This window comes from Myxine glutinosa, chromosome 7, assembly GCF_964187855.1.
Source record: "Myxine glutinosa chromosome 7, kmMyxGlut1.1, whole genome shotgun sequence".
NCBI lineage: Eukaryota > Metazoa > Chordata > Myxini > Myxiniformes > Myxinidae > Myxine > Myxine glutinosa.
In genome coordinates, this window is record NC_136267.1 from 53,965,100 (window position 1) to 53,989,922 (window position 24,823).

The 24,823-nt window shown below is 48.8% G+C and overlaps 1 protein-coding gene across 1 annotated transcript in view; it reads left to right on the plus strand.

The window, feature by feature from the left end:
* The first annotated feature begins 5,259 nt into the window (after positions 1-5,259).
* The window catches only part of LOC137431241 (uncharacterized), a 34,416-nt gene continuing 14,852 nt past the window's right edge, over positions 5,260-24,823 (plus strand). The window contains exons 1-4 of the mRNA XM_078781711.1: positions 5,260-5,535; positions 14,464-14,597; positions 15,835-15,952; positions 16,123-16,193. Coding sequence (XP_078637837.1) covers positions 5,398-5,535; positions 14,464-14,597; positions 15,835-15,952; positions 16,123-16,193 — 461 coding nt within the window. The 5' untranslated portion in view covers positions 5,260-5,397. The remainder of the gene's footprint in view (positions 5,536-14,463; positions 14,598-15,834; positions 15,953-16,122; positions 16,194-24,823) is intronic.

The window sequence follows — 24,823 nt, forward strand, 5'->3', positions numbered from 1 at the left end:
ATGTATGTATGTATATATATGTGTGCGTGTGTGTATGTGTCTGTATATATATATATGTGTATGTGTGTGTGTATGTGTGTGTGTGTATGTGTGTGTGTGTGTGTGTGTGTGTATGTGTGTGCTTTGGAGAGGGGGGCAGCGATGAGTTATAGGATTGTGTGTGTCAGTGTGTGCATTGATATTGTGGCGGACACGAAAGCCCACTGGCGTGGTGACATCATTCCGCGCACCAAGTGGGCGGCGGCCACGCCCGAGGGGTAGGCGTGGCCTCAGGATATACACCGGGCGCGCAGCCCGGAGCGCGCCAGTGCTACAGTGACCTCTTTGGAATAACGAACTATAAACTCACCGCGTTGTCCGCTTCCTCCTTGGTAGCAAGTCACGCGCGTAGTACCGCGTGCTTCATTGGTGACTCCGACATTCGAGTCAGCCGTCGCTGACTCCCCAAAACCGCCGCAACAATGGCTACCAACGCGGTCTACATCAAGCTCCCCGAATTCTGGGAATCACAAGCCGAAGTTTGGTTCCTGCAGGCGGAAGCCCAGTTCCGACTTTGAGGCATCACGGTGGACGAGACCATGTACTGCCACGTGGTCTCCGCCCTCGGGCCCGGCACGGCCACCCGCGTCGTATCGGTCCTAAGGAATCCACCTGCCGACGGCAAGTACAAGGCGGTCAAGCGTCTCCTCCTCGCAACGTTTGGCCTTACGGTGGACGCACGGGCCGATCACCTCTTGGACCTCCCCGAGATCGGGGACACGCGACCGTCGGTCCGTATGGACCATATGCTGGCGCTCATGGGCGATGAAACCCCAAACGCTCTATTCCGGGCGTTATTCCGACGCCAGCTGCCAGCACGAGTCCGCCTCGCTTTGGCTGGTTCCGCGTTAACGGAACCCCGTGCACTCGCTGGTGAGGCTGACAAATACTACGCGGCTTTGGCCACGCAGGCGAGTCTTGGCGCGGTCGCCGCTCCCGAGGCTCCCGAAGCTTTCCCCGATGCACCGCACCTCGTGGCCGCCGTCACGCCCGCCCACCACCACCACCGCCGCCGCCGCGAAGAAAACCGCGGCCTCCGACGCCGCAGCTGCCCGCCTGGTGTTCCTTCTACACCAAGTTCGGCCACGAGGCTCGGCAGTGTCGCCCGCCGTGCTCATTCGGCAGGTCGGGAAACGGGCGAGCCGGCGCTCGGTGGCAACGGTGAGCATCGGCAATTCCAACAGCCTTTTGTACATAATGGACACCTTGTCCGGGCGCCGTTACCTGTGCGATACGGGAGCGCAGGTGAGTGTCGTTCCTGCCGGTACGTCCGACAAGCACACCGCGAGCCAAGGTCCCGCGCTGCTTGCGGCCAATGGTACGTCTATACGCACGTACGGAAAACGCTGTCTCTCCCTGTGGTTCGGAGGTCAGGTTTTCCGTTGGTTGTTCGTTACGGCCGCCGTGCCCATGGCACTGCTCGGCGCGGACTTCTTATGTGCTAATGGATTACTGGTCGATGTAAAGCGCAGAAGGCTTGTCCAGGCTGACGTTCAGCTCGCTCGCGTGTGCGCTGCCCGGCTCGTTGAGCAGCTCACAGAGCGGCTCATCTAGCGGCTCGCCGAGCGGCTTGCTGAGCGGTTCCGTTCCGGCCAGGTTCATCTGTACGCTTCCGGCAGCGGACGAATTCGCCCGCCTCCTCGCGGGTTTTCCGGCCCTCACGTGGCCGACCTTCTCGGCGGGGACCGTCAAGCACGTCATGGAACACCACATCCCCACCGCCAGGCCACCGGTCTATGCCCGGGCACGCCGCCTCGCGGTAGCGAAAGCGGAGTTCGCTACGCAGGAGCGGCTCGGCATCGTGCGGCGCTCCGAGAGCGCGTGGGCGTCCCCTCTCCACATCGTGCCCAAGCCCGGCGGGGGATGGCGACCATGCGGGGACTACCGGCGCCTCAACGACACCACCACCCCCGACCGCTAACCCGTCCCCCACATTCAGGACTTTTCCACCCGCTTGGCGAATATGTCCTTCTTTTCAAAGGTGGACCTCGTGCGCGGCTACCATCAGGTCCCTGTCAGGCCGGAGGACATCCCAAAGACGGCTGTCATCACACCATTCGGGCTTTTCGAATTTCTTTGGATGCCCTTCGGTTTGAAAAATGCGGCTCAGGCATTCCAGCGCCTCATGGACAGCGTCTTGCGCGGCTTGGATTTTTTGTACGTCTACCTGGACTACATCCTCGTCGCCAGCGCGTCCCGCGAAGAGCACCTACACCATCTCTGCACGCTCTTCGAACGTCTGGGCCAGCATGGCCTGATTGTGAACCCCGCCAAGTTGCCGGTTCGGTGTTGCTGAAATCGACTTTTTGGGGCACCGTGTCACCAGGCACGGGGCCGTCCCCCTACCGGCCAAGGTGGAGGCGGTGAAGGGGTTTCCGCTCCCCTGCACGATCAAGGGGCTCCAGGAGTTCCTGGGCATGGTAAACTTTTACCATCGGTTCCTGCCCCGCATCGCCCAGCTCCTGCGCCCCTTACACGAGGCCCCTCGAGGGAAGCCGGGCAAAGGTGACGTTACCTGGACCGAGCAGATGGACGCGGCGTTCTCGGGCATGAAGTTCGCCTTAGCCAACGCCACCATGCTCGCGCACCCGGCGCTCGATGCACCGATCGCCCTCACCTCCGACGCCTCGGACTACGCGGTGGGCGCGGTGTACGAGCAATGGGTGCATGGAGCTTGGCAACCGCTGGCGTTCTTCAACCGGCAGCTTCGACCGCCCGAACGCCGTTACAGCACCTTCGACCGCGAGTTGCTTGGGCTTCACCTGGCGGTCAGGCACTTCCGCCATCTGCTCGAGGGCCGTGCGTTCACGGCCTTCGTCGACCACAAGCCGCTGGTTTTCGTGATGGGCAAGGTCGCCAAGCCGTGGTCGGCCCGGCAACAGCGTCACCTCGCGGCCGTGTCCGAGTACACGACGGACATCCGGCACGTCGCGGGAAAGGACAACCCGGTGGCCGATTGCCTTTCCCGGGCCGTCGCCCATGCAGTCCACCTTGGCATCGACTATGCCCGGATAGCAGTGGACCAGGCCACCGACCCCGGGGTCCAGGCCCTGTGGACCGCCGTCATGGGCCTCCGCGTCACCGAGGTGCTCTTCGACGGCGCGGGCACGGCCCTCGTTTGCAACGTCTCCCTCGGGCGGCCTCGCCCCATCGTGTCCGCAGGCTGGCAGCTCCAGGTTTTTGACGCCATCCACGGCCTGTCCCACCCGGGCACGAGGGCCTCCCAGCGGTTGGTCGCCGACAAGTTTGTCTGGCATGGCCTCCGGAAGGCCGTCCATGGCTGGGCCAGGACGTGCCTCGTGTGCCAGCGCACAAAGGTGCACCGACACACCCAGGCCCCCTTGGCCCCGTTTACGGTGCCGGAACGTCGGTTCGACCACGTTCACGTGGACCTGGTGGGACCTCTGCCCCCCTCTCGGGGTTTGACCCATGTCCTCACCATGGTGGACCGCACCACCCGGTGGCCGGAGGCCGTGCCTTTGGCGGCGACAACGGCGGCAGACGTCGCGCAGGCGTTCATCGCCACCTGGGTCGCCCGGTTCGGCGCCCCCTCGGACATCTCGTCCGACCGCGGCCCCCAGTTCACCTCGGAGCTCTGGGCCGCGGTCGCGCGGGGGCTCGGGGTCCAGCTGCACCGAACCACGGCCTACCACCCCCAGGGCAACGGCCTGTGCGAGCGATTCCACCGCTCGCTGAAGGCCGCGCTCCGGGCCACCCTCCGCGACGGCGGCTGGGTCGACAGGCTCCCCTGGGTCCTGCTGGGCCTCCGGATGGCGCCCAAGGAGGACCTGCGCGCATCCGTGGCGGAGTTGGTCTTTGGACAACCGCTGCGGGTGCCGGGCGAGTTCCTCCCCGACCCCACGGCACCTTGGTCCGTGGCGCAGGAGCGTTCTGCGCTGCAGGAGACCGCCCGGAGGTTCGCCCCGGTGCCGACGGCGCACCACGGGCACCCTCCTACACACGTCGCCCCGGAGCTTCGCACCGCGGAGTACGTCTTCGTCCGGCACGGCGCCCACCGGACACCACTGCGGCCCCCGTACGACGGGCCTTTCCGCGTGCTGGAGGCCGGGGTGAAACATTTCACCCTGGACATCGGCGACACTCCTGACCGGGTCTCCATAGACCGCCTCAAGCCGGCCCACCTCGACGTGGACCACCCACCGCCGGTGGCTCGGCCCCCGCGTCGGGGCCGCCCCCCTGCGGGCGGACCCCCGGCACCGCCCAGCCCCGCAGGCACGCCGCCCCCGGTCCGGCACCCATCCTGGGTACAGCCGGGGGCATCCCACCTGGCATCCCTGCACCCCGGACGCCGCCGGTCGCCAGAGGGCGCTTCGGCCGGGTCATCCGTTTGCCCCGCAAACTGGCCCTCCAGGTGCGCGGGAATTCTGGGGGGGCGCGTGTGGCGGACACGAAAGCCCACTGGCGTGGTAACATCATTCCGCGCACCAAGTGGGCGGCGGCCACGCCCGAGGGGTAGGCGTGGCCTCAGGATATACACCGGGCGCGCAGCCCGGAGCGGGAGCGCGCCAGTGCTACAGTGACCTCTTTGGAATAATGAACTATAAACTCACCGCGTTGTCCGCTTCCTCCTTGGTAGCAAGTCACGCTTGTAGTACCGCGTGCTTCAATATGACATATCTCCACCAAAATATAGGCGTGACGTCAATGTGTAGCTATGTATTACAACGAAAAGTTTTGTTTCATTAACTTTTCCCGTAGATTTGAAATGGGCAATTCAATTCTGAACTTATATGGTACTCTTTGTTTTCTGTTATTGGAATCAAATACATACTTTGTTTGTTTGAAATTTTATCATAATTGTAATCATGGATTTCAAATCTTCAATTTGTGTATTTCACACTGGGTGGAAAGTGTAGTTCGGACAGATCGTACATGGGACGTCGGAGGGTTGAAGGAGGGTGTGCCGTGCGTACCGTACCGTGTGTTGTGAAAATTTTATATTTACGTACTGTAACTGTACGTACTTTATAAATAGACCACTAATTCTGAATAGTGTCAATGCTGCCATGATTATATTATATTTAATATTAAAATGTCCGCGTTGCAGAATTCAGACATTACTCATTTCAGACAAAATACGGGATCTAGTATTTAATGAATTGCTAAAGTTCCCCCAAAAGCCCAAACTATTTATCATTAACCGAGCTCTCTTCGCGGCAAATTCATGAGTAATTCCGTTCTCCGATTCCCCTGAAGCGCACGTCACTTCCGGTATTATTTAAGGCGTTGGCGCGTGGGTGGAGCGCAGTTCGCTTCCTGTCTGTGCAGTTCGCGGTCTTGTCTGCTCGAGAGATTTGAAGCATAAAACGAGGATTTATCAGTGGATTTCTCCAAGCGATGTCGAATAGCGGTATGAGTTCGATCGACGGGGTGAAGATGAAAATCAAAATGCTTCAGAAGCAGGCGGACGAGGCGGACGAGCGCGCGCTGCGACTTCAGCGAACCGTGGACGCGGAGCGAATTCTTCGGGAGAAGGTGAGCCCTCCGGCCCGGGGTGCGGCCGGAACAGTCCACCGGCCTTTGCGTGCTTGTGGTGAGGGAGTTAAAAGCGCTTCCGTGCACCTCGGCCCTTTGGCTTTACACGTCGAATGGAATGATGCGCCCGATCCGTCCGATCGCCTCATCCGACATTGCTTATAGTTATCGGGGCACAAACAGCACGCGCAACCGACCCCGTGGATATTCGGGTTCGGGGACACCAGGGTACATCGGTGTCGGTCGGAAGCGGCGCTGCGATTCATTTCGACCGGATTTTATCGCCTGGGGGTGCTGCATCTTGGAGCACGAGGTGGCAACGCCTAACTTCCGCTTTCAGGGCCACGCCCCTGTCTCGAGCAAAGATCCCGAACCCGAACGTTTCGTGTTCAGGCTCGACCGACCAAGAGAACATTTGGTGTTCATTGTTTGAGAATTCGGTTGTTTTGCCACTGACGTCATGGTGTGGTGATTATATGCATGCAGGGCGATCCACCTTTATGACTGTGCAAGTTTGCTGACCGTGGTTAACCACCACCCAACCACTTTCAACCATCACCCAACCACTTTCAGCCACCACCCTACTGCTTTCAGCCCCCACCCAACCGCTTTCAGCCACCACCCAACCGCTTTCAGCCACCACCCAACCGCTTTCAGCCACCGCCCAACCGCTTTCAGCCACCGCCCAACCGCTTTCAGCCACCGCCCAACCGCTTTCAGCCACCGCCCAACCGCTTTCAGCCACCGCCCAACCGCTTTCAGCCACCGCCCAACCGCTTTCAGCCACCGCCCAACCGCTTTCAGCAACCGCTTTCAGCCACGACCCAACCGCTTTCAGCCACCACCCAACCGCTTTCAGCCACCGCCCAACCGCTTTCAGCCACCGCCCAACCGCTTTCAGCCACCGCCCAACCGCTTTCAGCCACGACCCAACCGCTTTCAGCCACGACCCAACCGCTTTCAGCCACGACCCAACCGCTTTCAGCCACGACCCAACCGCTTTCAGCCACCACCCAACCGCTTTCAGCCACCACCCAACCGCTTTCAGCCACCACCCAACCGCTTTCAGCCACCACCCAACCGCTTTCAGCCACCACCCAACCGCTTTCAGCCACCACCCAACCGCTTTCAGCCACCACCCGTGGATATTCGTTCCCTTCCCTTGATCAACCCCTTTCCCTTTCAGAGTTGTTGGTTCATCAGTGATCATTGAGTTGGAAAAACTTTTTATTTTAGAAAAAAAATAAATCTCAATCAGCTGCAAGAACTGATGCTTAATTGCAACATAATATGACTGGTTAAATCCCATAACCATATATATATGTGTATGTATATGTATATGTATATATGTGTGTGTATATGTATATGTATATGTATGTGTGTATATGAAATTAGCAAAGCAGTATACGTAAGTGATCTAACATGTCCGGCATGTTTCCCTGCCACTCTCGGCATAAGCTATGGCAGAGACCTTTATACCCACCTGCTCTGGGTTAGCACACACTGTTGCTTCTTTCTGAGCTTGTTTTCAATGGATGATTGCTGTAACAACCTTTTGCCCTCTCACCACTAATTTGAAGTAAATTGTTTTAGACATTTGAACCCTTGAGCTTTGCGGAGTGTACACTTGGCTTCTCTGCGGTTGAAAGTGGAAATTTCTGATGATACTTTGCACAGTTTGCCCGCAAATAACGTTTACGATTTGACTTTTTAATTTATATATTCGCTTTTGACGTGTTTTACGACTTCCATCAATTGTTCCGCAGGTAGTGCTGCTGCATGCAGTCGCCATGTGTGCACCCATTATAGGTTTTTTTTTTTAAATTAAATATCCAACTAATGCCAAACTTCCCAAATGTGTTTTATATTGTTTCCTCTACAGACTCCTCTCCGGCCTTGCTCCCCCAGGTCTGTCTGTGCTCTGTCCCCCAAATATTCCTCCAGGAAGCACAAGATCTGCCAGAAACCCTCTTCTGGTGAAACTGCCAAAATCAAGACTCTCTGCTCACCTTCACTCCTTCATTCCTCCTTACTCCCACCTCTGGAACAAACTCCCTCACTCTCTTCAATTAGTTGGGGTGAAATTAGCGGGGGTAGAAAAGATCAAGGTTTTGGATGGGGGAAGATAAGAGATGGTGGTGAACAGTTTTAAAGACCTGGAGGGTGGAGTGGGATTGAAGAGAGTGAGGGAGTTTGTTCCAGAGGCGGGAGAAGAGAGGAATGAAGGAGTGAAGGTGAGCAGAGAGTCTTGATTTTGGCAGTTTGACCATAAGAGGGTTGCAGGCAGATCTTGTGCGACCTGTAGGAATATTTGCGAGACAGAGCCCAGAGAGAGCTGGGGGGGCAAGGCCAGAGAGGAGTCGGTAGAAGATGGAAAGACCACCAACCTGCCTGCGGTGAGTGAGTGAGAGGCCCTTGGAGTTAGCTTCATCGCGGGAGATTCCAATGATTCTGAATGCTTTGGTTTCAACAGCGTGAAGACGAGCTAGGTGTGAGGCAGGAGCACCAGCCCAGAGGGGAGAGCAGTATTCCATTGAGCTGCGGATGAAAGCCTTGTATGTGGTGAGGAGCTCAGGTGTGCCAAGGAAGGACTTTGCACGACGGAGGATGCCCAGTCGGCGACTGGCTTTGGAGGCCAGATTTGAAATGTGGTTTTCCCAGGAAAGATCATGGCAGATAGTGAGACCCAAAAGCTTGAGTGACAGAACTTCTTGGAGAGGATTATTCAGAAAGTGGATGGGAGGGTTGTCCAGTCGGTCTTTTCGGAGAGACATCGTAAGAGTGTGAGATTTGTCAGGATTGAAAGACGTGTTCCACTTGTTTGCCCAGTCTGTGATTTTGTCCAGGTCTGCAGAGAGTGAGGAGGCAGCAGACTGCCGATCTGAGGGATGAAGAATGGAGCGACAGAGTAGAGTCGTCAGCAAAGAGATAGAGAGGATTTTCAAGAGAGATCATTGATGAAGACCAGAAAAAGCACAGGGCCCAGAACACTGCCTTGTGGAACTCCAGCCTGAACAGGAAGAGGAGATGAGAGAAACCCATTCAGGGCCACACGTTGACTACGACTAGAGAGGAAGTCCGCCAGCCATGCGTGGAGATTTCCATTGATACCAAAAGAGGAGAGTTTGGTGAGCAGAGCGGGGTGCCAGACCGTATCGAAGGCACGTGATATGTCAAGGGAGACTGCTCTAATTTCCTGTTTGGCATTGAGGACCTCCATCCATTGTTGAGAAAGCAGAAGCAGCATGTCCAGAGTAGAGTGTCCAGGTCTGAAACCAAATTGATGATCAGAGATCAAGCCATTGGAGAAGAGGAAAGATTTCATATCTGAAGCAATGATGGATTCCATGACTTTGCTGATAATTGGGAGAAGGCTGATTGGTCTGTAGTTGCTGGGATCTGTTTTTGCACCTTTTTTGTGCAAAGCGGTGATGTTGGCAGATTTCCAAGCAGATGGAAGATGACCTTGAGCAAAAGAGGGTGAAGAGAACAGAGAGAGGGAGTGAAAGAGCGGAAGAACAGGATTTTAGGACCCGTGGGCTGATGCCGTCAGGTCCAGTTGCAGAATCAGAGTCGAGGGTTGACAGAAACTTTTCCACCTTGATGGCAACAGAGGGTTTGACGTGAATAGAAGTGGCACCTGCTCACACTTTGCAGGTTATCGCTGTTCTACGGAGAGACTCGATTCGCCAAGTGGGCACAGTGTTCCGTCTGATTTATTATTTATTTATTTTGAGTGCCTCATAGGGCATGCTTGTAAAGGTTCACGTGGGCATGTGCATGAGGAATGCCGAAAGGCAGTTGCAGTGCGGTGTGCTACGTCAAACACGCAGTGCACGCTCGAACCCGTCCAGCCAAAGTGGCTTTGAACCATATTTCCCCTTGTGTGTGCTCAAAACATTTTTCCTTTAATGATCCCTTTTGATCTTTGTGGACGAAAGCCTGGTTTTGCCGATTGGCCAAATATCTGGGTTTGAAATTCTAAACGCACTTTTTCTTTTTGACACTGTAACTATAATCAAGTTCTGATTGCTATTCCATGAATAAACTATAACGGCACTTGGTAGAGAGCAAACCTCCGCGATGCTGAACAGTTTGTTTTGTATCCACTGATGGGCCGGATCTGGATTCGGACCTGAACCAAAATTGAATCGGCTTGTTCTTGTCACCGAACCAACTCGTCCACCAAGTTTAGTCATAGCTCATCCATAACTTTTTGAAATATCATGTTATACGTCGCTTTTCGCCCGATCTCTCCATGGTGAAGAAGCACTAAAAAAAGAAAATATTTGTCTTATCCAAATCCATATTCAGATCTTAAAATCTTTTTTTTTTCTTTCTTTTTTGTATACAAAGTCTAGGCTCGTGTAAGAGCTAACACATTAAACATGGAAACTTGCACGGATACATAAAACATGCAATGGAGGGGGAGCACACAAGCACAACAACAGTAGAGAACAGGGACGTCAATAGATCTGTGCAAAGGACAGGGCTGGGGGAGGGCACAGGGGTACATGGTATAAAGCAAATTAACACTACTAGGAAATTCTGGTAAAAAGTTGGAGATTGAAAGAGGTGGATTTGGTGTGTTTTAACGGGGGTAGAAAAGATCAAGGTTTTGAATGGGGGGAGATAAGAGATTGTGGTGAACAGCTGTTTTAAAGACCTGGAGGGAGGAGAGTGATTGAAGAGAGTGGGGGAGTTTGTTCCAGAGGCGGGAGAAAAGAGTAATGAAGGAGTGAAGGTGAGCAGAGAGTCTTGATTTTGGCAGTTTCACCAGAAGAGGGTTGCTGGCAGATCTTGTGTGTCCTGAAGGAATATTTGGGTAACAGAGCACAGACAGAGCTGGGGGAGCAAGGCCGGAGAGGAGTTGGTAGAAGACAAAGCCCACCAACCTGCCTGACAGACACAGACACAGAGACACCCTCTGAATCAGCTTCATCGTGGGAGATACCAATGATTATGCAGGAGCACCGGCCCAGAGGGGAGAGCAGTATTCCATTGAGCTGCGGATGAAAGCCTTGTATGTGGTGAGGAGCTTAGGTTTGCCAAGGAAGGACTTCGCATGACTGAGGATGCCCAGTGGGCGACTGGCTTTGGAGGCCAGCTTGGAAATGTGGTTTGTCCCAGGAAAGATCATGGCAGATAGTGAGACCCAAAAGCTTCAATGACAGAACTTCTTCAAGAAGATTGTTCAGAAAGTAGATGGGAGGGTTTTCCAGACAGTCTTTTTGGAGAGACATGGGGAGGGTGTGAGATTTGTCAGGATTGAAAGACATGTTCCACTTGTTTGACCAGTCTGTGATTTTGTCCAGGTCTGCAGAGAGTGAAGAGGCTGCAGACTGTCGATCTGAGGGAAGAGGAATGGAGCGGCAGAGAGTGGAGTCATCAGCAAAGAGATAGAGATATTTTCCAGAGTCGGAGAGATCATTAATGGAGACCAGAAAAAGCACAGGGCCCACAACACTGCCTTGAGAAACTCCAACCTGGACAGGAAGGGGAGATGAGTGAATTACATTCAGGGCCACACATTGACTGTGACGGGAGAAAACCTGCGAGCCATGTGTGGAGGTTTCCATGGATACCATAGGAATAGAGTTTGGTGAGCAGAGCGGGGTGTTAGACCATATCGAAGGGATGAGATATGTCATGGGAGACAGTTCTGATTTCCTGTTTGGTGTTTAGGACCTCCATCCATTGTTGAGACAGCAGAAGCAGCATGTCCAGAGTAGTGACCTGGTCTGAAACCAAATTGATGATCAGAGATCAAGCCATTGGAGAAGAGGAAGGATCTTCACCAAAATATAATCGATTCGGTCTTGTCACACACCCAACCTGTCCACAAAGTTTTGTCCGAATCCATCCCCATCTTTTTGAGATATCTTGTTCACAGACCGACAGACGGGGGTGAAAATGTAACCTCCATCCACCTTTGGTGGTGGAAGTAAATAAAATCAAGGTCTGATTTTTAGCTAGTTACATTAATTTATTTTTCTTGGAATTTTATGCCAAGAATCTTTGAAGTGCAATTGTAACCTTGTGCGTGGTTATGGTCCAAATGAAATTTTAATATGTCGGTGCACAGCAGAGATTATGGTGATTTGCACAATTTGTTGATCTGTACTTTTGCACAGTCACGAGATCAAATTTGTACTATTCCCAAGAAATATTGAGTGACTTGTTAAAGTGGGTGAAGTGTTGTGTTGTGTTGTGTTGTGTTGCGTTGCGTTGCCTTCGCTGAAACATTGTACACGCATCACGCTGGTGTGGTTTCAATTCCCGTGGCTGCTGCGCAGAAGTTTCAACACCCTTACCGTGGAGTCGTGACCTGTGCTGGGTCTTGTCCGCAGAAACCATCCCGGCTTGTGGTGAGTGCCCTGAGACTGTCAAGAGTACGGGCCCCCGCCACCACCTTTAGCATTGACGTGTCTTCTGGAAGCTCAATGGTGATGGTGATGAGGATTATGGAAAGCAATTTATTTATTTTGTATAGACTTGTATAGGAGCTAGAGCACAATGGGCCAGGACATAACAGAAGAAAGAGTTCAGGAAAAAGGGTTGGTGGGAGAAGGATGTACCAACAGCAGGGTAGAGGGATAAAATATAGGAAGACTTGGACGAATGAATGGCATGGGGAAGGATGAGAGCGGACACAGTGGGTGAACAAGCTGGATATGGCAGCTGGAAACTCTCAATCGCAGAAGTAGAAGGGAAAAATTTGGGAAGCTGAAATGGAACCCAAAAAGAGGTTGGCTTGGGGATGGTTAATGAGGGGAGAAAAGATGGTGATGGACAGCTATCTTGATGTCCTGGAGCGAAGAATGAGATTAAAGGAATTGTGAATCCATTTGGGTTGGAGGGGAACTTATCACAGGTATGTGGACTGATGGTTTCTATCGTTTTGTATATAATTTTAAAATATGCGGAAGACGTATCAACATTGGAGTGTTGGTATGTTGCGAGCCATGAGTATGACGTCAATAATTCCAACTTGAGAGGAATGGATCAAGGTTCAAGTAAAATGTTGAATCCATGTTATGTTTTGTTTTAAACATTGGCCTCATTAGGCGGTGATTTTTGTCACATTGCTTTGACACGGAATCTTTTAATTTGCTGAGAAATATTGAGACAAACGCCTCCGCATATAGGGAGAAGCGATCCCGTTGTTTAGGTAACCTTCAAGCGATGGTTTGTGTCTGTGTCGGCGTGCCTGCTGACCCGTCTGGAATGCAATCCTTAACCATCGTGTGCAGGAAAAAGGGATTAGTAATGTTTGGGCCCTTGCATTTGTTCCACTTGTTCTTTATGTTGAAATTATTTCATCTCGAGACTCGTTTTCCTTGTCTGCGGACCTCAAGTCATGTGTGGCCTCAGTGTGAAGACCCCATTTTTAGTATGTTGTGTTTTCCCAGGATTGCATACAGTTAGATTGCCATGCAACTCGTCATGGTCTGCCCTTCGTAGTCGAAGATGGCCGTTCACATAGGACGTCCGAAAAAGCTGGGACTGTCGATTTGTTTATCTCGTTGGAGCTGCTGCCCCCCTACAACCACACATTGAGATAGCGAGTAGTGTAACCTGGTGTTAAGGGATATCTAAGAACACCAGACCAGTTGCTACCCACAGTTGAGGCAGGAATTGGGAATTTGTTCAGTGTGCCAGCTCGGCTTTTTTTTTGGATCGTTAATGTCCACCAACAACCAGTGACTGGCATATTGGCCTAAAGGCGAGCGTACATACATCGAAGCTATTGTACTTTGCACAATGAGTAATTGGTAAGGGTAGGTTCGTAGTTATGTGCACTGTACAAGGTTTCTGTATACTGTATATCACTATCTTAGGAGATCTGCAATGTTATTTAAGAAACTACTGAAAGAAAAAAAAATTACCGGCATTTTGTTGACCGTTTCATTTTCATGCAAGTGCAAACTCTGAAAAAGGCTGTAAGAGGAAATCTTTCTCTCTTGTGTAAGGCCTCCTGCATTTGCCATGTGGTTTACCCGACATGCTGGAAATCCTTTTCTCACTTCCTGGATGTGGGTTTTGGTTAATGATGAATTTCTTGTGCACTATTTAAATCGTTTTTATTGCAGAACTTTGGTCCAACTTGTTCAAGAGTTCAAATTCAGTACGGACAAGTGTTTAAAAAACAATCTGCTGCGTTAATGTCCTGCAAACCATCAGAATTGTTACCTCTGACACCAAAGGTAGACGGGGGTTATGTTTTCATGAAAGATTTTTCAAGCACAGATTTTTCAAGATATTGATTGGCTGTGTGTGATATTCTGTGTGTCAATCACCTACAGGTCACAATTTCACAAACCGATCTTCACTAAATGGTAGAGTTGGTCATAAGGAAGAAGCATATTGATGTTGAGCTGAAAAGGTCAACAACCTTGGTTAAATTTCTAAAATCCTCAATTTTCATCTGATTGATTGACTTGAGATTTGAAGAGGATTTGCATATTTGGTCATTGATTTCAACCACCAATTGTTTTTTTTAGGTCAACAACTTGGGTGGGATTTCTAAAATCCCCAATTTTCTTCTGATTGACTTGAAATTTGAAGAGGATTTTCATATCGGGTCAAGGAATCGAACCACCAATTAATTTCAAGGTTAAATTTGTTTTCGGGATTTCGCAAATATCGTGCTCGACAAGACGTCTTGTTTGTTGATTAGATTTTGGTGAACATCTGGATCTGGATACGAGAATTTTAAAAAGTGATTCTTTACCATTGAGAGATGGGACCAAAAACGATGTTGAGCACGATATCTCAATAGGTTATAGATGAATTATTTTATGACAAAACTATGTGGGCGAGTTGGTTGGCTGACAATAACAAGGTGATTGGATTGCATTACCAGAAAGTTGCGATTTGATTAACGAGCCGGAAACGAACCCTGACCGTTTGTACTTTGGCATGCAGGCCGAAGATCAGCTTGAAATGCTGACCAAAGAGGTGCAGCAGAAGGAGGATGAACAGGAGGATGTACAGGAACGCTTGGCAGCAGCTCAACGTGACCTCCAGGAGATGGAAAGAGTGGTGGAGGACAGCACAAGGTATGTACAAGAGTTTGAATGTGTTTGGCCATGCGCTATTGCAGATAGACTTTGTAGTGTCAGCTATGAAGTTGTTTAATTGATTTATTTTTGTTCCAAAACCTTCAATTTCAAATAAACCTAGATTGTACAACTCAGATGAGTACAATACATTTTCACCATGATGTGGGACAACATTGCAGGTGATAAATGAACAGTTGGATACGACAATCCAGAACAGTCCAATTGGCTTTGGAAGAAAGTCTCCGAGAACGATCCTGCACGTTGTCATAAGGAAACCAGAAGCAGAGATTTTTCAGCTTGGAAGTTTATTTAAGTTTACGCACAAAGTGAGTCTGGCCCAATGAAAAACTAGAACGGCACTCAGTAGCGAGCATACGTCCACCAGGCTGAACAGTTTGTTTTGTATCCCACTGACAGGCCAGATCTGAATTCGGATCTTCACCAAAATCAGTGATTCGTCCTTGTCACACACCCAACCTGTCCAACAAGTTTTGGCCGAATCAGTAAATAACGTTTTGAGGGTGAAGAATGACTTTAAAAAATAAAAAAATAAAAAGTTCTCATATCCGGATCTTGATCAAAATCTAATATTTTTGTCCGTGTCACAGGCCCACCTGCACACTTTTGTCTGGATCCATCCACAACTTTTTGAGATATCCTGTTCACAGACAGACAGACAGAGGTGAAAACATAACCTCAATCCACCTTCGGTGGTGGAGGTAATAAAGCAGCCTTTAGTAAGAGGAAAACCGTCCGTTCCCGCATGTCAAGCTTCGTTCTCAAGGGATTCCAGGTGCTGTAGAAAAAAATGGTACTGTTTGAAATCCAATAATCAACTTGTTTGTAAAACTAATAATCTATTTACTTGGTTGGAAAGCTAATAATGGAACTTGCTGTCCTTCGATTAAACTGGTCAGCGTATCTGGCTGTCCTTTTTTGGGGTGAGGAGAGGGGGTGGAGATGTAGGGGTTAGAGTTATCTGGCGATGGCAATACATTTTATTTACAGAGGTTGGGGGAAGGTTTGCGCATTGTTGAGAGCGACACCATTTGCTGCAGATGTTCACCAAAAATGATAGAGGAAATTTGGAGTCTTTAAAAATGTATCTTCCATTTACTTTTTATAAAGATTCAGGTATGTATTTACCTTTACTATTTGTGATCTGTTTAACAAGTAATTGAGTAACAAAAAGAAAGAAATAAAACTACTGACGTGGTGTTTCTGCCTGTGTTAGGGGAACAGTCGTCATACAGAGCAAAGCTGTGAAAGATGAGCAATGCCTAGAGAGACAGATTATGCACCTGCAGGAAGCCAAGGATGTGGCGGAAGAGGCTGACTGCAAGTACCTACAGGTGAATCCATCCGGTCCAAGATGAATTTCAGCAAAGCTTCGAGTCATGCCTCATGATTGCGTTCCAAAATGAAAATAATTCGCCCTTTTTTTGGCCTTTGTAAGTACTCGAGCGTTTTGTATCAGGCGCTGTGATTTTTCTTTTGGAATCTTTTCTCCTGTTGTGAACAGGCCTCACAGAAGCTTGCGATGGTAGAGAATGACTTGGATAGTGCTGAAGATCGTTGCAGAGAATCAGAAAGGTGTGCCTTTTAACATTTGGTTGAATCAAATTTACAAGTCAAGATTTATGATACTGGGACATTTCCGAACTTGTACACAATGCAGTTATTGCTTCTCCGCTAGTTAACGAGCTTCCTAAAATATGGTTTAATTATTCCATGGTTTTTTTCCCCCCATCTTGTGGTATAATTTGGCCACCGAACGTAACATATGGACAAATATTTAATAATATATATATATTTTTAAACATATAGTTCATTATTTACATATGTATATTATTTATTTTATATATATTTGTTGTGTGGTGGGTTAATACGCAACTTTGAAAATGACGTAATCTGTCCCAGATGCTCGGTGCACATGCGCAGATCCCCCGGGAAGCTGAAGAGTTCGGGGAAAGATGAAGTAGATAATTTGTCTGGGATATGTTGTTACCTGAAATGAGGCATAAAGCTATAAAATATGTCAAAGGAGCCTGAGAGAAAGGGCTGTGCCTCTGCACAATGAAATACTTGGAGAACTTTCTCAGCTCGCTGAATGGGCTGAGAAACTGGAGCCGTGAGGGCTGTTATAAATATAGTTTGTTTGGTTTCAGAGCCACAAGATAAATTGTACTGAATTTTTGTACCTCCGTCGATGAAGTCGCCGGAGGCATTATGTTTTCAGGTTGTCCGTCCGTCCGTGATAGGTTTTCGTTACCACCATAACTTGAGAACGGCTGAAGGGATCTTAGTCAAACTTGATGCAGGTATGTATAATGAGGTAAACACGAGCTGATTAGATTTTGGGGTCACGAGGTCAAAGGCCAAAGGTCAGAAGTCATGGTTGGTAAAAATCGTGTCACCCGTGATAACTTGTGAACCAGTGATGGGATTCTGACCAAATTTGGTACAATGATGTAAATATGAACTGATTCGATTTTGGGGTCAAGAGGTCAAAGGTCAGAGGTCATGTCAGATAAAATGTGGTAACGAGAACAGCTGAATGGATTTAAAGCAAACTTGGTACAAGTATTATAATGATGTAATAATGTGGGTGGAGGTATATCGGTCGACGTTGTGATGGCGAAGAGTCGTTCTAGTTGGATCCAAACTGCTGAAGGGAGAAACGGCCTTCCTTGTATGTTATATCCATTGCCGCTGCACGCTTGTACTAACAGGAAATGTTATGAACCCAACACCTCATCTCGACAGATATTTCTCATATTTCCTTCTTTCTTTTTTTTTCCTCTGTGTCTGATTTACATTTCAGAACACAACAATTATGGTTAACCATTTTTTAATTTCCTCTTTCGTATAAATGATGCAATTTGTGTTTGAAAGACGATTTAAATCTCGGATTTCATGCCAGCAACAGCAGGTTAAAAGTGCCCTGCGAGCCGAACCAAGTCGGTGTAAAACGTCACCGGCGGATGTGTTGCAGAGCAAAACGTTGCGTTTTTTGTTTTGTTTGTATTTTTGTATACTGAATCGAGGCTCGTGAAAGAGCTAACATTTATTTCACAAACAAATCAACCAGACAAACAAGATATATAAAAAGAGGGAGCGGAAGACAAGATGGGGAGAGAAGGGGAAGCACACAAACATAACATTTGAGAGCAGGGAGATGTGTGGGAGGGAGAGGGCTTGGGGGGGAAGAGGTGTGGGAAGGGGGGGCGGGGGGTGGGAGAAGTATAAAACACAAGGACACCAAGGACTTCCAGGACAGAAGTTGGAATTTCAAAAAAGTGGATTTGGGGTGAAATTAGCAGGGGTAGAAAAGATCAAGGTTTTGGATGTGGGAAGATAAGAGATGGTGGTAAACAGCTGTTTTAAAGACCTGGAGGGTGGAGTGGGATTGAAGAGTGAGGGAGTTTGTTCCAGAGGTGGGAGAAAAGGAATGAAGGAGTGAAGGTGAGCAGAGTCTTGATTTTGGCAGTTTAACCATAAGAGGGTTGCAGGCAGATCTTGTGCGACCTGTAGGAATATTTGGGGGACAGAGCCCAGAGAGAGTTGGGGGGGGGGGGGGGGCAGTGCCAGAGAGGAGTCGGTAGAAGACGGAAAGACCACCAACCTCCCTGGAGTGAGTGAAAGGCCCTTGGAGTTACCTTCATCGTGGGAGATTCCAATGATTCTGAACGCTTTGGTTTCGACAGCGTGAAGACGAGCTAGGTGTGAGGCAGGAGCACCAGCCCAGAGGGGAGAGCAGTATTCCATTGAGCTGCGGATGAAAGCCTTGTATGTGGTGAGGAGCTCAGGTGTGCCAAGGAAGGACTTCGCACGACGGAGGATGCCCAGTCGGGGACTGGCTTTGGAGGCCAGATTTGAAATGTGGTTTTCCCAGGAAAGATCATGACAGATAGTGAGACCCAAAAGCTTGAGTGACAGAACTTCTTGGAGAGGATTATTCAGAAAGTGGATGGGAGGGTTGTCCAGTCGGTCTTTTCGGAGAGACATCGTAAGAGTGTGAGATTTGTCAGGATTGAAAGACATGTTGCACTTGTTTGCCCAGTCTGTGATTTTGTCCAGGTCTGCAGAGAGTGAGGAGGCTGCAGACTGCCGATCTGAGGGATGAGGAATGGAGCGATAGAGAGTAGAGTCATCAGCAAAGAGATAGACAGGATTTTCAAGAGAGTCAGAGATCATTGATGAAGACCAGAAAAAGCACAGGGCCCAGAACACTGCCTTGGGGAACTCCAGCCTGAACAGGAAGAGGAGATGAGAGAAACCCATTCAGGGCCACACGTTGACTACGACGAGAGAGGAAGTCCGCCACCCATGCGTGGAGATTTCCATGGATACCAAAGGAGGAGAGTTTGGTGAGCAGAGCGGGGTGCCAGACCGTATCGAAGGCACATGATATGTCAAGGGAGACGGCTCTAATTTCCTGTTTGGCATTGAGGACCTCCATCCATTGTTGAGAAAGCAGAAGCAGCATGTCCAGAGTAGAGTGACCAGGTCTGAAACCAAATTGATGATCAGAGATTAAGCCATTGGAGAAGAGGAAAGATTTCATATCTGAAGCAATGATGGATTCCATGACTTTGCTGATAATTGGGAGAAGGCTGATTGGTCTGTAGTTGCTAGGATCTGTTTTTGCACCTTTTTGTGCAAAGCGGTGATGTTGGCTGATTTCCAAGCAGATGGAAGATGACCTTGAGCAAAAGAGAGGGTGAAGAGAACAGAGAGAGGGAGTGAAAGAGCGGAAGAACAGGATTTTAGGACCCGTGGGCTGATGCCGTCAGGTCCAGTTGCAGAATCAGAGTCGAGGGTTGACAGAAACTTTTCCACCTTGTCAGGAGGAAAGGACACAGAGACCAGGAGCAGCTGGGTATGACTGGGTACGGTGGGTACAGAGAGGGATGGGTTTGGGACACAAGATTTGGAGGCAAACACGGAGTTGAGGCATTCAGCTTTTTCACGTGCGGAGTCAGCCGTGTAGCCGCTTGAGGTGAGGGAGTGGATGGAGGGGGAACAAACACCAGAAACAGATTTGACCAGATGCCACCAGGATTTGGAAGAGGGAGACATAAGAGTTCAGTCTTGAGAACGGAGAGATGTTGTTTCCTGGCTCTCCTGAGGGTGGACACTCTTGTTTCGGGCTTTGTGAAAGGAAATAAGATTTCCTTCCGTTGGATTTGCTTTCCAGGAGACGAAAGCAAGTTGTTTCTGGGCAACAGCCTCACCACAAGATTCCGTGTACCATGGATGGGAGGAAGGGTATGACAACTGAAGACGAGATGGGATAAATCTGTGCATGAGAGAGAGAGCAATTTACTTTGGAAGAATTCCCAAGATGAGTTGATGTCAGAGGCGGTAGAGATGGGAGACCAGTCCAGATGATTGATGGCTGCTTGAAGACCGTGCCAGTTGGCCTGAGTGAAATGCCAGACTCGTCGACGCTGAGGAGGCTCTCTGAGAATGGTCAGAGAGATGTCCACTTTAACAAGCACATGATCAGATGAGCCGATTGGAGCAGAAGAAGAGCAGCAGACATTTTCAGGGAAGTTAGTCATAACCAAGTCCAGAAGAGAAGATGCTCCGTTGACTGAGATCCGGGTCGGGAAATTGACAGATTGTGTCAGTCCCAGTGAGTCGCAGAAGTCCTTTGCTGAAGAGCCATGGCTGGTGAGAGAGGTACCCACACCCAGCCAACTGGCATGGTGATAATTGAAATCACCACATATGAGGAAGAGAGAGTTGGGATGGGTCGATAGAAGTTGGTCCATATTATCAGACAGCGAGATGTAGATGGAGTCATCACTGTTTGGTGGACGGTACAACACACATATGAACAAAAGGTGGGAGTGAAGGGGAAGCCGCAGCCAAAGGTATTCCTGGGGGTGAGGTGGAGAGAGGGCAGTGCAGGGCGAGTGAGGAGTTTTTTTATAAAGATAGCAACCCCACCTCCAGGACGAGGCTCAGGTCTATCATACCGGAGGAGGGAGTAACCTGGGAGAGATACCAAGGAATCAGACATCATGAAGGAGGAAAGTTTCTGTTAAGCAGATCACGTCTGGTTTGTCAGAAGCAACCTGTATGGAGAGATCAGTCAAGTTTGAGCGAAGGCCCCGGATGTTTGAGGTCCATACCGTTAATGAAGAGGAAGGGGGAGCATCGGATACAGAACGGGTGGGGAGGGGTAGGGTAAGATGTGGAAGAGGTAGGGAGAGCTGTTGAAGGTGTCAGATTTCAGAATAGCTTGGAGAAAGGGAAGAATGGGGCGGACAAAAGGTTTGATGGTGATTGGGTGAGGCACAGTGAGGTGTTATTTGAGGAGGGTGAAGAGCGAGGCAGAACGTTGGGGGAGATGAAGTTGGAAGGGGGAAGATGCGGGGAGGAGGAGGGGTGAGAGGGGAGTCTAGGAGGGGAGGATTGAGGGAGAGTTGTGGAGGGGAGGGGTGTGGGGGGAGTTTAGGAGGGAAGGGGAAAGGGGGGAGATTTGAAAGGGATGGGTGATGGGGAAGATTTGGAGGGGAGGGGTGATGGGGAGGTTTTGGAGGGGAGGGGTGATGGGGAGGTTTTGGAGGGGAGGGGTGATGGGGAAGTTTTGGAGGGAAGGGGGGATGGGGAAGATTTGGAGGGGAGGGGCAAGGGGGAAGATTTGAAAGGGATGGGTGATGGGGAAGATTTGGAGGTGAGGGGCAAGGGGGAATATTTGAAAGAGATGGGTGATGGGGAAGATTTGGAGGGGAGGGGCAAGGGGGTAGATTTGGAGGGGAGGGGTGATGGGGAAGTTTTGGAGGGGAGGGGTGATGGGGAAGTTTTGGAGGGGAGGGGTGATGGGGAAGTTTTGGAGGGAAGGGGTGATGGGGAAGATTTGGAGGGGAGGGGTGAGATTGGATTTTGAAAAGTGTACGATTAATGGGAAACGAACATTTATTGCAAAAAGAGTTTCTTGAGACCTTAAAGTCAAAAATACTTTTGAGGATGCTGAAGGAGGGGTGGAGTGCTGGAGAGTTTAGGGAATGTATGAAAGAGGCACTGTAAGAGATGGAATTTTTTTTTGGAATGAATAGATTTGGTGAGTAAGTCGAAAGCATCCTTTTATAGAGGAACAAGAAAAAGGTGTTATAATATATGACAGAATACAGTTCTTCAGGGGAAAGTTTAAACATTTTTAACAACGTGGTCAAAGAACGAACGAACAAATATGAACAACGAATTAGAGCAGTGAAGGAAAAAAAAAAAAATTTTTTTTTTTTTTTCTTAGGAGATTTTAAACAAGGAAGTGTGGGGTGAAAGACGGACAAAAAACAGGGAACGAAAGTAATTGCAGCGCAATCGACGAACCGCTGAAAGAAAAACAAGGCCCCAAGGTTGGACCCTACTAGGCCTCAGAATACGTGACACGAATTAACCGACGATTTTGTATGCAGGTACGAAAAATCAACACCGAGAATCTTACCAGACACACCACAAATACACACACCGAAAGACAGATACAGCCACGACAAAAACACAACTGTGAAAAAATTACTTAACTTCGAAAGCGTGAGCGCATGGACAGCCTCGAAAGAAACGTGACCTCCAATCTTGTGCATGCACAAGTCTTTCAAGGTCTTTCAAGGCGTTTAAAGTCACCGGGATGCATTTCCACAAAAAAGTGCAAGACTATCCTTGAAAGACTCGAAACAGTGTGCTACCTTCCGCTAATTGGAGATGTGCATCCTGTTACCTATTTTCTTGTAGAAAAGCCCCGTTTTGTCAGCATTGAACAACTTTTCAGGGGCACAGCCTTTTTGTTTATAAACTCATGTCAGGTTTGAAAAAATGGTATGTGTGGTGGACTCGTTCACATGATGGTCAGGGCCGACTGATGCACTCATCCTGCCACACAACTGCTCTATAATCATGATTTTTCTCTCCTAATGTCATAGCTTTACAGGATTTCTTCACTCCACTCCCACTTGGAGAAGTTTGACGTCGCTGTGCCATATACGATATTTAAGGACAGCATGCAGCTAAATAAGGTCGAGTTAAAGAAATCTCCTGGGCCCAAGCTCAGTCGACCATGTCTCTATGCAGACTGAAAACAGTGTGGGTGATAGAAGATGGCGGGAAACGTCACCTCTATCGAAATGCCACATTCAAACCCACGTATAATCAAGTTTTATGCGCGTTTGGGAAATAAGTGTCACATTTGTTCCCATGCATACTGCGTATCTAATTAGAGCATGGTTGCTTTGTCACACTGGCTTGTTAGACCTCATTGTAAGGCATTTTAGTATTTACTTGTGCAGAGGGCCTGGCCAATTGATTGTCAAAAGCGCTGATTGCCATACTTCGAATATTAGGACCAAAATAAGTTTGGGAATTTATTTGACTCGGTGAATTTACATTCACATGTTTTGGGGAAAGATGAGCAAGTGTAGCCACAGATCGTTTTAAGATATGGAGTGCATGAAAGGAATTCTCTGAGTCCAAATTTCAATACTTTTGCAATCTCAAATCCTGTAAAATTTACTGATTTTATTTACACGGTTGTCACACATAAATTGTGATACAAATGATGCACAAAGCATACAGTGTGACCCATGGCTTGTAATTGTAAATATTGCACAAAATTGCAGAATTTAATCAAACTCGTTTTCCAACACATTCCTTCTCTGTCCCTTTCCTTCCAACCCCTTTTTCTCTTTTCACTCACTTTTTCCACAACTCTCCCTCCCCCATTCCTAATCTTTCCTTTCCTCTCCCCATTTGCAGATGCTTGAGTTGCCTGATAGCATTTATAGTGTTTGTGAAGTAGTGTTGTTAAGAGGAAAGGTCGTAGAAGACACACAGCACCAGGTCTGCTAAAGGATTTAAGGGCACGTGCCATTTGACCTGTTGAACCTGAAATTTAATTGGTTCATCTATGTATGTTATGCCAAGACTTGTTGAAATCCCTTCGGGGTTTTACAAGTTCTCACGGTAATAAAATTTTCAACAAGGGCACTTGGTAGAGCGCATACCTCCGCCAGGCTGAACAGTTTGTTTTGTATCCAAATGATGGGCCGGACTGGGATTCAGACCTGAACCAAAATCTAATCGGCTTGTTCTTGTCACCGAAGAAACCCATCCACCAAGTTTTGTAATAACTCATCACAACTTTATGAAATATCATGTTGTATGTCGCTTTTCGCCCGATCTCTCAATGGTGAAGTCACTTAAAAAATTAAATAAATATCATCCAAATCCATATTCGGAATTTCACCAAAATGGAGTCGGTTTGGCCTCGTAACACAGCCAACCTGTCCACAGTTTCATCCAAATCCATCCATAACTTTTTGACATGTGCTATATCTTGGTTTTTGCCCTATAATTCAATGGTGAAGATTCACTTAAAATATTCTGATCTGGATTTGAATCTTCACTAAAAACAAATCCTTGTCACATACCCAACCTCTCCACCAAATTTAGTCAAAATCCATCCACAACTTTGAGATATTCTGTTCATAGACAAACAGACAGGTGTGAAAACATAACCTCCATCCACCTTCAGTGGTGGAGGTAATGAAATGGAACATGACCTTCGATCTTTTGAACACAAAATCATATTGGTTCTTTTTTGTAACATGGTCCATACTTCTGCCAGGTTTGGTTTAAATGTCTTCAATGGTTCACACAAAAAACCGATAACGGACAGACAACCCAAAAATACAATACCTTCAGCTATAAGCGGAAGAGTCAAATTGATCACCTCCAGCTGCAAAATTAAAAAAAACCCAGCAATTGCATTTACATGGGACGAATGGGTACAGATCACCTTTGAAGAATGATGTCGTGATTCGGGATGAGCAGTGTTTGTCAAATGAAAAGCAAACTGCCCTTGGGTCTGAAAAATAAAGTTTACAACTGGCGGTTCTCCCAGGAATGACATATGGCAGTGAAACGTGATCTCTCTCAAAAACTGATCGCTACGCAAAAAGTCGGGGAAAGATGTCCTCTCGCCCAAACCAAAAGGTACAAGAGGACTAACAGATGGATGAAATGGAAAACAAAATTCCTTGACTATGTGGTCACAAAAAAATATAATTGAACTGGTCAGGACATGTAGCAAGATAAACAGACAACCAGTGGCCGACAACAAATTAAACTGGCAGACTAGAGAAGGCCCAGTTGCAACAGGCAGAGTTGGACCAAAGATCAGTTTGGGAGATTAATTTGAAAAGTTTACTGGGGACATA